Source organism: Lygodium microphyllum, chromosome 4 (assembly GCF_053477565.2).
Source record: "Lygodium microphyllum isolate KBCC chromosome 4, Lygodium_microphyllum_v1.1.10, whole genome shotgun sequence".
Lineage (NCBI taxonomy): Eukaryota > Viridiplantae > Streptophyta > Polypodiopsida > Schizaeales > Lygodiaceae > Lygodium > Lygodium microphyllum.
The window spans coordinates 66,849,013-66,864,594 of record NC_141138.1 but is presented as its reverse complement, the minus strand read 5'-3'; the positions used below and the strand labels follow the sequence as shown (position 1 = coordinate 66,864,594).

Here is a 15,582-nt window from a genome sequence, read left to right as displayed (position 1 = left end):
GGTGTCGGGAATGTGGGGTAAGATGGATATGTAGGATAAGATAGTGGTGGTGGTGGTGGTGGTGGTGGTGTTTGATAAGAAGGAGAAGGTGGAAGAGGTGGGTAGACAGAAATAGACTGTGAGTATCCAATGAGTGCCGATTGATGCGGAGGCACGAGAGCATGAATGTTTCCATAAGGTGCTAGTGGGGGTGGAGGCACTAGAATACGTAAGCCTTGTCCAAATGTCGGTTGGGACATAGATAATGACCAGAGGGTACATTAGGTAATGCCATGGAGACGAACTATGGCACCAATTGATCTACACTCGGGAGAGATTGGGGGGAATACCCAGGTTGTAATGATCTTGAAAGTGTGTGAGGAAAAGGTGGAACACCACTTGGTTGAGGAAGTGATGAGGTCCTAATAGCTGTGCCTAAGTTTGAAGAACCCCTCGGTGTGGTGAATAAAAACACATGTGATTCTACATGAGATACAACATATGGTGCACTTGATGGCTAGTTCGAAGTGGAGATTTTGCCCTTCTTGCATGGTCAGTAGATCGGTGTACCGAATCTAAAGGGTGAATTTTAGACTTACCTTCTATTTGCTGCAAGGCTCTATGCATCAAAATGAGATTGTACTTAGCTACAATGATCTCGTAAGATCATGGAACTCCATGGTAGTTCGTTTGTCCGGCCATGTCGAGAGCTTATGAAGCAAGATGTGAGGCCCACTCCGACTCATTCCTTGATGGATTTAGCTCGGATGTAAGAAGTGGTGCCGAAGTAGTGTTCGAAGTTATTTGCCCTTCTATTGTTCATGCTTCTTGTGTAGAGCTTTTAGATCTGTTGGGGTAAAGGCGCCTCCGCCATGCTGCCCCGTGTATTACTACACTGACAGTACCCGCCACTGCACACTGCAGGTGGCGGGCGCCCGTCACGTCACTTTATTCTTTACATTCATTTTAGTGACTAGTAAATAAAGGAAGGCCCGGTCACACATTGTGACTGTTGGAGTTCCCATTTCTTGTCTCTCTCTTTCTTGCTCTTGCTCTCCCGCCATAGCTCGCGTGCAAGCTTCGATCCTTCTCACCTTTCAACTGATATCAGAGCTTGGCTTCCTCTTGCTCGAGCTCGACTCGGTGCTTGCTTAGCTTCGCATTGACTCCCTTCTTGCATTGGATCTCCATCCCGGCAGCCATATCCGATGTCCTCGAGCTCCCGTCACTCCCCAGCTTCCCGAGCACCTTCCCGGCCTATTGAGGCACCTTCAAGGCATTGGTACTGAGGTATTTGATCATTCTTTCAGGGTTTTATTTCAGTCTACAGGTTGCAAACAGCAAGGGCAGCCATGGCTTCAAACCCTTGAAGCTTATTCCCCTCATATTGTGCCTTACACCTATCAAGGCTCAAAGAGACTTGCCATAGGCCTTTGATAGGCCCTTCTTGAGCCCCCCATTACCCCCTTTCAGCCCACGTGGAGCAGCAGCAAGTTCAGCACCAACAGGGCAGATTGCGCCATTTTTCCAGGCTGTTAGCACTCGTCTACTTCAGCTCCACACTTGGCCATTGCTTGTTGCTCTCTACCTTGATCAAGAGGGCTATTAGACTTCATGTTTGATGTCATTCAAGCTCTGGGCATTGGTCTTGATCATTCGGGGCTGATTTCTTCAGATTTGGGACTGTCATAAACTGTCATAACAGGCTGAAAACAGGGCAGCAACATTGGCATTAGCATTTGTTGCTTACACTCCATTCCGGTTGTGCTATTTGATGCCCGTATGCGGCCTACTTGATGCCCGAATGTCTTGGGAATGTATGCATTCGATTTGCCCATGATTTGGCATTGTTGTTGGGCTGGAAATTGACAATTTTGGACTGTTTAGAGCTGCTGTACATGAGCGGGCTGAAGCTCATTTGTCACATGTATTGCTTCTCTATCGATACCGGATGTATGCTATGGGTTATATCATGATGTATTACACTTTGGGGATCGACTTCGAACTCATGATCGTGATTCCGGAATGCTTTTGAGCATTGTATTTGCTCCGTTGTTATTGGTTTGTCATTGGCTGTTTGGTTGACTTGACTGGCATTTGGGCCGCTTATGCCTATTGTCTGTACTTGACGGATAAGCTCTATGCATTACATGCTTTGGTCCGTGGTTGATGCCTCTTAGTTCGTCCATGCTTGACAGATATTTTGGAGCTCCGATTTGGATGTTTTGAGCACTTCCGATTCACAGGGATATTGACTTTGGCTTGCTACTGGATGTATTGACTTGACAGAGATCTTGCCATTGGGATTATGTCTTGCTCAGTGGTTGCTACATTAGTTGCTTCATGTATGTCATGCTCTTGGGATGCGTATGACGCATTGACTTGGTCACTTGTCACTGGTACTTTGTCTTGGGTTGCTTGAGCCCTTAACTCGTTTGTACGCCTTTTGTGCCAGTGGGAGCACCTTGCATGCTTACTTGACCGTGAGCAGGGATTACATGCTATTGGAGCAGTTACATGTATTGGAGCAGTCTATGTCATTGAGCAGTTACAGATGTATTGAGACTTTGGAATTATACTCCGACAATTGGATGTTGCATTGAGTATATGTCTTGGTTCACAGGATGCTTATAAGCTGAGTCTCAGTTTTGGATCCGCTTTCTTTTGAGCAGACACCTATTTGTGTCAGGTTTTGGCAGTTGGTTCTACATTTTGTCTAGATTGTCTGGGGGTGTGCCTCTTACTGGCAGATGCTATTTGACATCTCTCGGTGTTATGCTCATGTATTTTCACTGTCATTTGGCTTTGCTTTGTCCTCTTTATGCCGGCTTTGGACCTAGCATTGTTTAGTTGACATTAGATCCAGTTTTGGGACAGTTTGCTCTCATTATTGCAGTTTTGAAATTTATTACAGCAAGCATTTATTGATGGACTGAGCAGTATTTTGTATGCTGAAATATATTGATTTGGTGTACCGCACCTAGTACTAAGTGGACAACATTTTTTGGCACACTTTTCTCGCCATTTGGAGCTCATTTCAGTGGATTTTGGGCACTTTCTGCAGTAAAACAGCAAGCAGTTTTAGACTGTCTGTGCATTTCCAGCCTGCATTATGGCGTCCTCTTCGACTGATAATGCCATATTTAACATCACAAAGTTGGATGGTACCAACTACTCTTATTGGAAGAGTCAAATTTGGCAGGTCTTGGTGCAGAAATCTCAGATTAAGCCACTTCAGTTGAGTGGGGAGCAACCTGAAACTATGAACAATGACGATTGGCTTGAACTTGATGAGCTATGCAAGTCCACGATTGTATTCTCTCTCACTGAACAGGTACATTATAATGTATTTGAGGAAGCACAGAGTGCATGGGATCTATGGAATAAGATCAAGAATCTTTATGATAAGAAAAGTCCAGCGAGTCAGATGTATTGGTTGAAGCAGCTTATGGATCTGCGCATGAAGGATAATGCGACTATGTCTGCTCACTTGAGTCAGTTCCATGCTATACTGAAGAACCTGACTTTGCAGGATATCACCTTTGGAGAGGAAGTAACTCCTCTTTTTTTGCTTGGGACTCTGAATGAGTCATGGGATGTATTCCGCACTGCCCTATGTGCCTCTAGTGCTACTCTGAAATTGAATGATGTTGAGAGTGCTCTTCTGCAGGAAGAGGTTAATCGCAAAAACTTGGATGCCTCTCGTGTTTCACATGCTTTGACAGTTAGAGGCAAGAATGACAGGAATGAACGTGGGAATGGCCGTGGCCGTGACTCTCAGAAGGGTCGGTCTAAATCTCGTGGAAAGTCGCGTAGTAAGTCGCATAGGCGCAACGCTAATGTCACTTGTCATCATTGTGGGAAAAAGGGCCATATCAGACCACAGTGTCATGAGTTGCGCAATGAGAAGCGCAAGGATAAGGGAAAAGAGAAAGTGCAGGAAAAGTCCTCTGATCGCAGCATAGTATCTGCGAAGTCCAGCGTCAAGATTGAAGAAATTAATGTCACGCAGACCGAGGATTCCGATGGTAGTGATGAGTTCATACTTGCAGCTAGTTCTTTTGATGCCTCACACTTGACTGAGACACCTAGTATGTATGCACAGTGCTGGTTATTGGATTCAGGTGCGTCCTTCCATGTGACGCCTTACCGTAAGTGGTTTCACTCTTACCGTACTGTATCTGGATCAGTCAGACTTGGAGATGACAGGTCTCTTGATATTGTGGGCTGTGGAGATATTCAGTTGCAGTTTTCCACTGGCAATTCCTTTTTGCTCAGGGATGTACGTCATGTACCTGCGCTTACGCGCAGTCTTATGTCTGCAGGACAGTTGGATGATGCAGGGTTTCATGTCTGTTTTGGGGATTTTGCCTGGAAGATTACCAGAGGCAGACTTGTGCTTGTTAGAGGTGCCAAGGCTGGCAGCCTCTATCCTCTTCTTGTATCTGGGTCTTCTGTAGACCATGTTTTGACAGTGGGTTCTATCCCACATGTATCATTTTGGCATGCCCGTTTGGGGCATATGTCTTTGAAGGGAATGAAAATGTTATCTAGTTTGCAGTATCTTCCGCCTTTGGACTATGCATGTTTTGACTCGTGTGATCATTGTCTTTATGGTAAGCAGAATAGGTCTACGCATAAGAAATCGGGTAGGCCATGCATGAGTGAGCCCTTGGCTTTGGTGCATTCAGATGTTTGTGGGCCTATGCCGTGTATGTCTATGGGTGGCGGGAAGTACTTTGTTACCTTCATTGATGATTTTTCTAGGAAAGTGTGGGCTTATTCCATAAAGCAAAAGTCCGATGTCTTGGCAGTCTTTCAGCGTTGGCTTGCTCTTGTTGAGAACCAGACTGGGTATAGGCTGAAATGCCTTAGGACTGACAATGGGGGAGAATATGTCTCACGTGCTTTTGAGCAGTTTTGTGATGACAGGGGTATTAAGCGTCAGTTGACCGCCCCTTACACCCCCGCCCAGAATGGTTTGGCTGAGCGCATGAACAGGACTATTCAGGAGCGTGTCTGCTCTATGCTTAGCCATGCAGGCCTACCACAGAGCTTTTGGGCTGAGGCAGTTAGTACGGCAGTGCATCTCATAAATCGATCGCCTTCTAGTGGATTGGATTTCCAGGTTGCAGAGGAAGTTTGGGCTGGTAAGCCACCCTCTTATGCGCATCTCCATGTCTTTGGATGTGAGGCATTTTGCCATTTGTCCAAGGACAAGAGGAGTAAGTTGGATCCAAAGAGCATTAAATGCATCTTTCTTGGTTATGGTGATTTAGGAGAGATGGGCTATCGCCTATGGGATCCGCAGGCGCGGAAAATAGTACGCAGCCATGATGTAGTCTTCCATGAAGACAAGATGCACAGGCAGCCTGAGAAGGTGGTTGAGATCCGCAGAGTGATCTTTCAGGAGAAGCCTAGAGCTTCTACACAGCCAATTGGACAGCCTACAGCTGCAGAGCAGATGCTCATGGTTAGCGTGTTGGATAGGCAGCAGAGCCTGCAGTGAGACGGTCTGCTAGAGACAGACGTCCACCTGATAGATTTCAACCCTCTATGCATTATGTTTTGGTTATAGATGCAGGAGAGCCTTTCACTTATGATGAGGCTATGCGCAGGGGTGACAGTTACTCTTGGGAGAGGGCTATGTAGTCTGAGATCGACTCCTTGCATAAGAATGAGACTTGGGATTTGGTTGCCTTGCCTAAGGGCAAGAAGGCTTTGCCATGCAAGTGGGTGTACAAGCTGAAAAGTACCCCTGGACACCCCAAGCCGGCATACAAGGCTAGATTGGTAGCGAAGGGTTTTAAGCAGGAGCATGGTGTAGACTTTGATGAGGTCTTTTGTCCTGTGGTTAAGATGACCACCCTACGCTTGGTCTTGGCTTTGGTTGCTCAGCTTGACTTAGATCTATATCAGATGGATGTCAAGACGGCTTTCTTACATGGGGACTTGCATGATGAGATCTATATGGAGCAGCCTAAGGGCTTTGCAGAACCTGGCAGGGAGCACCTAGTGTACAAGTTGAAGAAAAGTATTTATGGCTTGAAGCAGGCACCTAGGAAATGGTATCATAAGTTTGATGCCTTTATGCAGTCACAGGGCTACAGCAGGAGTGCTATGGATCCGTGTCTTTACACGAAGAAAGCCCGTGATGGTTCATTGCTTATTTTGGTACTCTATGTGGATGATATGCTGATAGCAAGGAAAGCTCATGATGAGCTAGATGCTCTTAAATCTCAGCTGAAGAAGAGCTTTGAGATGAAGGATTTGGGACAGGCCTCTCACATACTTGGTATGCGCATTAGACGCGACAGGCATCAAGGACTCCTCTACTTGTCACAGAGGGAGTATATTCATAAAGTCCTTGAGCGCTTCCACATGCAGGACGTAAAGCCTATTGGCTGTCCATTGCCTTCTTATGTGAAGGTATCACAGGCCAATTATCCGCAGACAGATGAGCAGAGGGCCGAGATGGCCCAGATCCCTTATGCTTCAGCCATGGGCAGTTTGATGTATGCCATGATAGCCACTCGTCCAGATATTGCCTTTGCAGTTGGTGTTGTGGCACGCTATATGGCTACACCTGGCAGGAAACATTGGGATGCCGTGAAGGGTATCATGAGGTACCTGAAGGGCACAACAGATATGTGTATTTGCTATGGCAGCCAGGATATAGGGGTCGTGGGGTACACTGACATCCGATTATGCAGGACATGCAGATAGTAGGAAGTCCACTTCTGGCTATGTATTCACCTATGTTGGAGGTGCTGTCTCTTGGATGTCCAGGGTTCAGAAGTGTACAGCTTTGTCTACCATTGAGGCCGAGTATGTTGCAGGCACTGAGGCTTGCAAGGAGGCCATATGGCTAGGCCGTCTAGTTGCTGACCTTGGGATTGATGCTATACCTACACTGCATTCGGATTCTATGAGTGCCATTCAGTTGGCTAAGAATACGGTCTTCCATGCGAAGACGAAACACATTGAGGTGAGGTATCACTTCATACGTGGTGTCGTGGAGGACAAGTCTGTTGACCTTGTTAAGATCTCCATTGACGAGAATCCTGCAGATTGCTCACGAAAAGCCTCACTACTGAGCGCTTTGCCTTCCTCAAGAGATTGATGGGCGTTGGATGAGATGTTGCCTTTCCTCATCCCTTGTACCTATGTACAATTATACTGTCTTTTTCTTTTCTTTTCTCTCTCACTGGGGCAAATTCGCCTTTAAGTGGGAGGTTGTTGGGGTAAAGGCGCCTCCGCCATGCCACCCCGTGTATTACTACACTGACAGTACCCGCCACTGCACACTGCAGGTGGCGGGCGGCCGTCACGTCACTTTATTCTTTACATTCATTTTAGTGACTAGTAAATAAAGGAAGGCCCGGTCACACATTGTGACTGTTGGAGTTTCCATTTCTTGTCTCTCTCTTTCTTGCTCTTGCTCTCCCGCCATAGCTCGCGTGCAAGCTTCGATCCTTCTCACCTTTCAAGATCAAGGCCTAGGTTTCTCTTAGAGAACTCGGCTCTAATACCATGTGAAGAAATACCCTAACACAAAAACACAAATAACACCGTACAACAAAGCGCAGACTGATAGAAGAACATAGTTAGGGTTAGGGCAACTTAGAGACAATGAACACAAAGAATAAATGGAGTGATATGGCTACTGAATATACAATGCTCATGCAGCAAACACACTATCTAGTGAATGAATACTGAAACTCGAACTCCTGTATCTCAAGAATCAAGGTAGGGATAATGAGCTGGAGTGTGTGTTGTACTCTGAATTGATCCCGAATCGCAGCAAGGTAGCCTTCGAGTGTCAAAGAACAGGAAACACAGCTTGTGTGGTTGGACTTGATGTAGATGGCAGTCTAGAGAGAGAGTGTGCTGTAAACGCAGGCTGAGGAGAGAGAAGATCTGCAAATGCAAGCTGAGATGATGATGGCGATAGTTGGAGGAGAGCGAAAACTGCAAAACGCAGCAGGGAGAAGAGAGAAAATAGCAAAGATAGCTGAGAGGAGAGAGAAAACTGGCAAGGCAGCAGTTGGGCCTGCAAACGTAGCAATATTCTGACGTGTGGTAGGTTGTACGACAGCTGGATGGGTGGAGAGCATCAATTGCCTGGCTGGAAACAACAGCAAAATGATGAAGGTTGAATGGAGGGCAACATACCTATTTATAGAAAGTTTGGGCCCTCCCAAGTGGGTTTGTGCTTATGGGATATAAACACTCTCTAGGAATGTGTTTCTTTTAAATAAACAAGGTTTCTTTCTTAAAGCTAATGCATTTTTAGCTCAACATGGAGACCTCCAAATAGTTGTTGTTTTTTGCAACGAATTGCTGTTCTTTGATCAGAAAATGGACCAATAGTGCTCTCTCTTTCTCTCTCTATCCCCCAAGCTATAAACTAACTTAACGGTCGAGACTCAGCTCCCAAAAACGTTTTCTCAGTTTGCATGGGCATTTTTGCCAAGGCGCAGCCTTCTAAACCCATCTTTCAGCATTATCCAGCCATTTAATTAATTTTAAGAATTAAATAATTTTGAAAATTAATTTTAGCCCTTCTGAACCTATTCAAAATTAAATGTGCTCATCTATAATTAAATTGGCTAGGCCATTTGCAACCTGGACTGGTCCCCAACCTTTGTTGACTCTTAGATTGACATTAATTAGTTAATTAATGAGAATCCCTAGTGTCACCACTGACACTTATTGGCCAAATAACTATCCCAAGGTCAAAACTAACTCCAGCTGATCTCCAAAGCCCAACTCACATAACTTATCACAACTTTTGCCTGTGACACCCTTTGCATCCTCAAGGTCCTTGGCATGTTACCATAAAATAACTGCCATGTGCATCACATGTGCTTAAACAACCTTGCACAACTTAATCAAATGTTATCAGCAAGATTAAAGCATCTCAAAATTTCATGTCCTTGTGATAGTAATCCAGTGGCTGTGAACACTTGGAGTGCATGATTGAGATAGATGCATCAGATATATCACTATATACAGTTGATAAGATGACTCCAATGATCAGATGCTAGGTGAAAGTGCTATACTTGAGAGTGAAACTTGCATAATAACCCTTGCATTAAGTCAACATTGGCTGTGGCATTATGAACCTTCCAATGATAGACAAGAGGGTATGCAAGTGGAGTATTGGGTATAGTCTCCAGATTAATGGCTAGGTCCCAAATGACCTTGAGATTTAGGCACTTCTTGCACGAGACATCGAAGTTGCAAATTTTGATCCATTAAAATGAGTCTTATCACTAAAGGCATTCCTAGACATAGTGCCGAGTGAATGATAGGGAATGTAGGGATAGGTATGGAGTGCACTAGGAGATTTTCGTTGAAGTTCCCTGAAGTGCCCACAGCAGTAACAATGAAAGATCCCGATTAAGTACAACCAAAAGACTCAACTGATTGCTTACAGTGAAAGCATCTCCTAACTCACTATGAGCGTGTTGAAAAAACTAGGGGTGTAATGTTGCAAGTCTAGCCTTGGGAGTGAGTGAGAGGCTCTACTATTTTGGAGGTGAGCTACAGCCTACATGCCATTCTTTCTATCATCTAAGCTTTAGCTTTCCATCTTTGTAATGCGAGCCACAACTTGCAGGGAGAGACCCATGCAAGTGAGGTGAGGGATAATTATAAGGAAATTCAATGTCATACTCCTGAAACTCTTCATGAGACCATCCTCTTCTTGAAACTGGATGGTATGGGACACTTTGGGAGGGAATGGTAGAGCTGTGGATGGCAGAAGCAGTTGATGGATAGTATGGGACAGTTTGGGAAGACTTGTGGGTGGTGGAAAAGTGGACTGTGGGTAGCTCAGAGGCATGAGGGCAGATGAGTGCATGATCAGAGACAGCCAAGCAAGAAATTATCATCAGTCAATTATAAGCAGAGCAGTAAGGCACTTTGCAGCTCTGACTGGGAGATGCAAGTCTTAAATAGGAAGAGTATGCAGCAGCAAGAGGGGCTGATCTGCAGTCTGGAAGGACGACCCCAAAATTTGCACAGATGGCAGCTTTGAAGAAAGGGCTAGTATTGTCCAGATGAGGCAGCCTTTGAAAGGAGAAGGGTTCAGTTGGAGCACTAAAGTGGTGATTGGCAGCCTCAGAGGCGATATTGATAGCAGGCCAAAATAAATGTGGTTGCAATCCTATGACAGTCCCTTATTCCTCATGCAGTTTCAAGGATGATTCAGTCAAAAAGGGGGCGGCCTATGGTCAAAGATGTGGGGCCTATGGTCAGGCCTATGGTCAAAAATAACGATTCAGTCAAAAAGGGGGCTAGGCCTATGGTCAAAGATGTGGGGCCAGCAAGAAAGGGGGCAAACTAAGTCAAAGGTGGTGGTTGAACCCCAAGTCAAGTGACGACGGTGCTCTGACCAGGTCAAGGGTCTCAAAAGGGAGGTCAGCTGGGCATGATGAAAGGATAGAGCATTTTGATCAGTCCAAAAGTTGGGGCACCAAGGGCACTTTTAATTTGCTGCTGCTGGTTCATTTGCTTGCAAGTTCCAACTGGTTGTAGATGATATTAAAACAGCTCTTTTTTGGGGGGGGGGATTTAAAGGATGCATATGTGTAATTCAGGTTCATAGTTTTGAGTTGCTTGTAGTGTGAAGGAAGTCTGCGGACATGCTGCTAGAGCCACCTCAATGTGGGCCTACTCAAGTGACTCTGGCCTGGAAAGAGCTACTTCATATATGAGCTGTTACTTCCAGTACTTATCCTAGTGGGCCTGGTCCAGAGACTCTGGCCTGGAGAGACCAGCAGCATAATGCCATGGTAATTGGCATATGTCTAGAAGACCGATTTTTCATGTTAATTGACATTTATTTCAACCAGATCACACAGTTTTTTGTACGTAAATTTAGTGGAAAATGCACTATGGCTCGTAGAAGAGCTCTTGGAGCGCAAAGTAATCCTTAGTGGTTACCTCATCTCTTGAAGCTGACCATCTGAGAGAAGGTTGAAAGCTTTATCAACACAAATTTCAGCAGACAATGATATGACCATTACAGATTTGGCAGAAACCGGTTTGGTTTTCAAAAGAGGTTGTGGAATTGTATTTTTTTAAGACTTGCAAAATCATCTAAGTTTATGCTATATGTCAAGGTTATGCTAGTGATCCTTTTATTATCATTTATGAAGAATAGGCATATGTGCTCTGTTTGAAGCAACTTGTATTTGCAAGCCTATTGAAGAAAATTGAAATAAGAATGATAGCATGTGGTTACATGTTAGGGACTTGTTTTGTTGTCACTCATGAAAGCTTCTAAATTCTTTGAAAAGCTCTTGTGTTAGTGAAAAATAAACATGCCTCTCACTACCAAGGCATTATGGGGTAAGGCAGGCAAATAGAATTTGGTACGGTTGGGCAAGATTATGGCTTGCCTTTTAAGAATCAGTAGGCTCCCACCACGGGGTCACTTGTATGAAGTGTTCTTGTAGTGTAACGCAACTGGGAGGAGGAGACTGATGAAGTCTAGTGACTAGAATATGATTGTTTATTTGTTAGAACATGATGGTGTCACAAGACAAACTGTGTTTATTGCCAATTTCAGAGTGAGCAAGGACGATCTTAAGTTTGTCTAAGCATATGGTTGTGGGTTGGATGATAATCCAACAACTATTCTATTAGATCGTTACCTATGTTAGGTTTATTAATTTATAACATAGCTGATATTCTTTAGAAACAAGTTGTGTTATGGCTCACATGAGTAGCTTAGTTGCATGTTTGTTGACAAATCTCTAGCTACTAGTAAGTTGTGATGAGGTAAGATGTATCACACAAATTAATTTGACTAAAACACATAGCCTCACTCTTAACATTCCCCTTAAGGTACAAGTGAGTCATCCCATTTGAAAGCTCGTTGTATGACATTATGTCATGTCATCTCATAATATACATACAATATACTTTAGTGTTATTGCATAATTAGAATTAAGGTTTCTTACTCATGTTAACATTACATTTTTAAATTAATACTAGGTTAAAGAAACCTCAAACCATACATGATAAACACTAGAGCATATTCATTGTTTATCTCTTAAGTTGTAACATTCCCTTGGCTTTTAATCACTTTTACTCGAGTGGGGTGAATTAAGATGAGTTTGCATTGCATTGGGTAAATCTTGAAGGCCTCAATTTGCATAGCATTTGCCTTTGAATAGAAGTGAAGTGAAACTCACCCAAGCATCCACAAGTGACATATCCACGAGTGATTTGGAATCATTATTGGCTACAATATTTCAAGCTATGTCTTCGCGATAACTAGTTCATCAAGAGGAACTCACATGGAAAGTTGGTTTGTATTGGTTAATGCTCTAATATCATTATTTCAATATCAACATTTAGTGGAATCAATAATAAAAAAATTCACATAGTATCTTATTGGATGATAACTTGGGATATTGTATGCCTTTTCCAAAATGCATCTTATGTCTAGGCTTTTCTAATCTTAGGAGAGTGACCATTTTTCGCGTTTGTTGGTCGTTAATGCTTTTTCGATTGTCTATGTTGGTATCAAAGTTTGAGTTTTGTATCTTGAGACAAACCAGTAGATGGTTAGCATATTGTCCATCATACTATTATTATAAATATGGTGTGAAAAAAATTATTGTTTGCCATTGGCATTAGCATCAGACATATTAAAGTTTATGCTCATATTATTATAGTAGAGCACTTACAATTTCCTTGCCAAATGCTTATATTTCAAGTTTGAGCTATTTGCATAGAAATAATGTTCCACGAAAACTCAAAAAGTCATCACCACACATTCCAAAAATTGGTGGAATTGAAATAGTGGGTTTCTTAAGTTAATTTTATTGGTTTTGAAAACATGTTTCTTTGGATCATTATAATCTCTCCTTACATTCAAATATTTTCACGATAAATTAAAAGCAATAATTGATTAGTGTATGCCAACTATCAAAATAACTAGATGAATATAGACCAAATGTATCTCACACCTTTCACTCCTACCAGCATTTGGACAATTGAAATATGATTATTTTTGGGCTTGTAAAATGATTTCATCTACAACAATTTAGACTTTATCAAATGTTCCAATAATAGGTTGTTAAATGCCATTATGATATCCTTAATAGTTTGAGCAGTAGTAAAAATTATTGTTTTATCCTTGACATAGATGGGGTATGTTATACATAATCTCAAAAGACGCTTTCCTTGTACTTGAGTGTGTATTGTAGAGTCAACCAAAGGTAAATGCTTTTCCAAGTTGATCAACAAATCATTTTAGCATATTGAACAAAGTGCAATTGACAATCTTACTTTGCCTTATTGTTTTACGTAATAGTGAAGCAAATTTTCGTTTTGCTCGAGTTATGCATTGAGACTCTCCAAAGGTTTCCAACCATCTTGGGCAATCCATAGTCCTTCTATGTAAGTAGTATTTATGATTTTCTTTAATAGAATAAAAAGAGTTATTTGGTTAACTTTGTCCACAATAGTCCAAATTGCATAAAATTTCCACTAAATTTTGGGTAGTTGTGTAATGAAATATATTTTTCTATAGTTCTAAGGTTATGGGTAGTAACAATCTTGTTATACAAAGTTGATTCTAGTTTGCCAACACAAGCATTGTTCACAAAGGCCTCAACATTACTTCTTAAAGTAGTCCAACAAAAACGTCTCACATGATTCAATACTAGCTTGTGTATCCTAATGAGCAGCATAACATATATGTGCTTTCATAACCTTTCACAATATCTTTTACAATGCACAAATGATGATTATAATAGAGTGCAATGATTTGTGTTTGAGAAGAATATTCTTATGAGACCAGAATTGTGTATATAACTCTAAAATTTCCTTATTTAATATGTATTTCATCACACACAATGTGTCTCTCTGATGATGATTTCACTATTCGGCAAGCATATATGGACACCCATCTCTCCCATAGCGTACAGGTTGCTATCGAACACATTTGCACCTCCTCACATAGGCTTCAGATGGAGAGAGGCAGATGAACAAATACCCTAGCAAAGGATAGGACTTGCCAGCTTTGTGGTCGAGAGCCTGAGACGGAGGAGCACTACATATGCAGATGCACAGTATACTATGACATACAAAGATGGTACCACTGCCTCTTCCGTACTTGATTTGGACCCCTTCGTCGTATCATGGAGTACGAGGACCAAAGATGCCTAGGTCTTTTCCTCCTGGAGCTCGAGAGGTGCCGAATTGCACTACTGCGAACAAGAGGCCAGCTCACCCAGAGGGACACATACTGAGAGCAGTGACAGACTTAACCAAAAGGAGGTTGCAAATTAGAGTGCAAGGAATCTCTAACAATCCAACATGTCTCTAATATCAATGCTCCCTTTTGGCCTAATCGATAGGATTAAATGCTTGACTATAAGCCAATCAACAAAAATATATGAAACACATGTTAAGGTAAATCACATCCTTATATCCAGCTTTTCCTTCCAGTCGTGGTGTTGATGGTTTGTTGGATTCCCTTTGGAAGTACTATCAAAATTCTCATTAGTAATGGTAACAATAGAAGTATTTTCTTTGTCATCTATATTTTCATCTCTCTTTAGTGGAATTGATGTGTAATCAAGATGCACGTCTCCTCTTACAATAGTCCACACATCTTTTTTCATCTAACTTTTTTTCTCATTTATTGTCAATGTCACTTTTAATTTAACCTTTCAATCACTAATCTTTAATTCTCTTGGACTCCCTTGAATATACAAATCTTTATTATATGAGTTGAATCCATTGTCTATAGTGATTTGCAACATGGATACAAGTTTGTATGCTTCTCAATAAATGGGTCTAATCCTTGTCCTATTTCTTGCTACTATCAAAGGCCTCCTAAAAGGAATCATGTGAAGAGCTATCTTTTGAACATCTTGAAAAGACACCATCACAAAGAGAGATTCATATTTCAATTTATGTACTTTTTAGTGATTTTTTTCTCAATTTAAACTTCTACATAAACGATAAAGCCTTGTCAACCTCTTCTTCATCTTTACCATTTACATTTTGAACTAGATATTCTAATCACCCACCTTGAAGTCTTTCACTTTGCTTTTTTCCTTTTGAAAGATAGAGCCTAAGTGGAAGCACACAAGTGGAAGTAAGAGCAAAGTAAGAGCTATGGCAGAGAGAGAGAGAGAGAGAGAGAGAGAGAGAGAGAGAGAGAGAGAGAGAGAGAGAGAGAGAGAGAGAGAGAGAGAGAGAGAGAGAGAGAGAGAGAGAGCATATGTGGAAACTTCAACAATCACAATGTGTGATCGGTCTTCCCTTATTCAATAGTCATTGAAAAAATAAATAACAAAATGATAGCAATGGGCATCCACTACTCTGTAGCGTGCAAGTGTGCGGTCATGATACGTGAAGTAAATAAAGGGTGTCATACGTATATGTACCTTTATTCCCAACAACCTCCCACTTAAGGTGAACGTATCTCAAGTAAGGAGAGAATAAGGAAGTGACGAAGTAAAAATGTACATAAAGTAAACAAGATGAGGAATAGATGTTATCTCATTCTATGTCCATCGTCTTTCTAAGTGGAAGATAAAATATTTTGTAGGGATACTCTTAGTAAGG

At 42.2% G+C, this 15,582-nt stretch overlaps 1 protein-coding gene across 1 annotated transcript in view; it reads left to right on the top strand.

The window, feature by feature from the left end:
• The window catches only part of SETH1 (phosphatidylinositolglycan synthase family protein), a 39,506-nt gene extending 28,035 nt beyond the window's left edge, over positions 1 to 11,471 (top strand). The window contains exon 2 of the mRNA XM_087676061.1: positions 10,612 to 11,471. Coding sequence (XP_087532187.1) covers positions 10,612 to 10,729 — 118 coding nt within the window. The 3' untranslated portion in view covers positions 10,730 to 11,471. The remainder of the gene's footprint in view (positions 1 to 10,611) is intronic.
• The last annotated feature ends 4,111 nt before the right edge of the window (positions 11,472 to 15,582 follow it).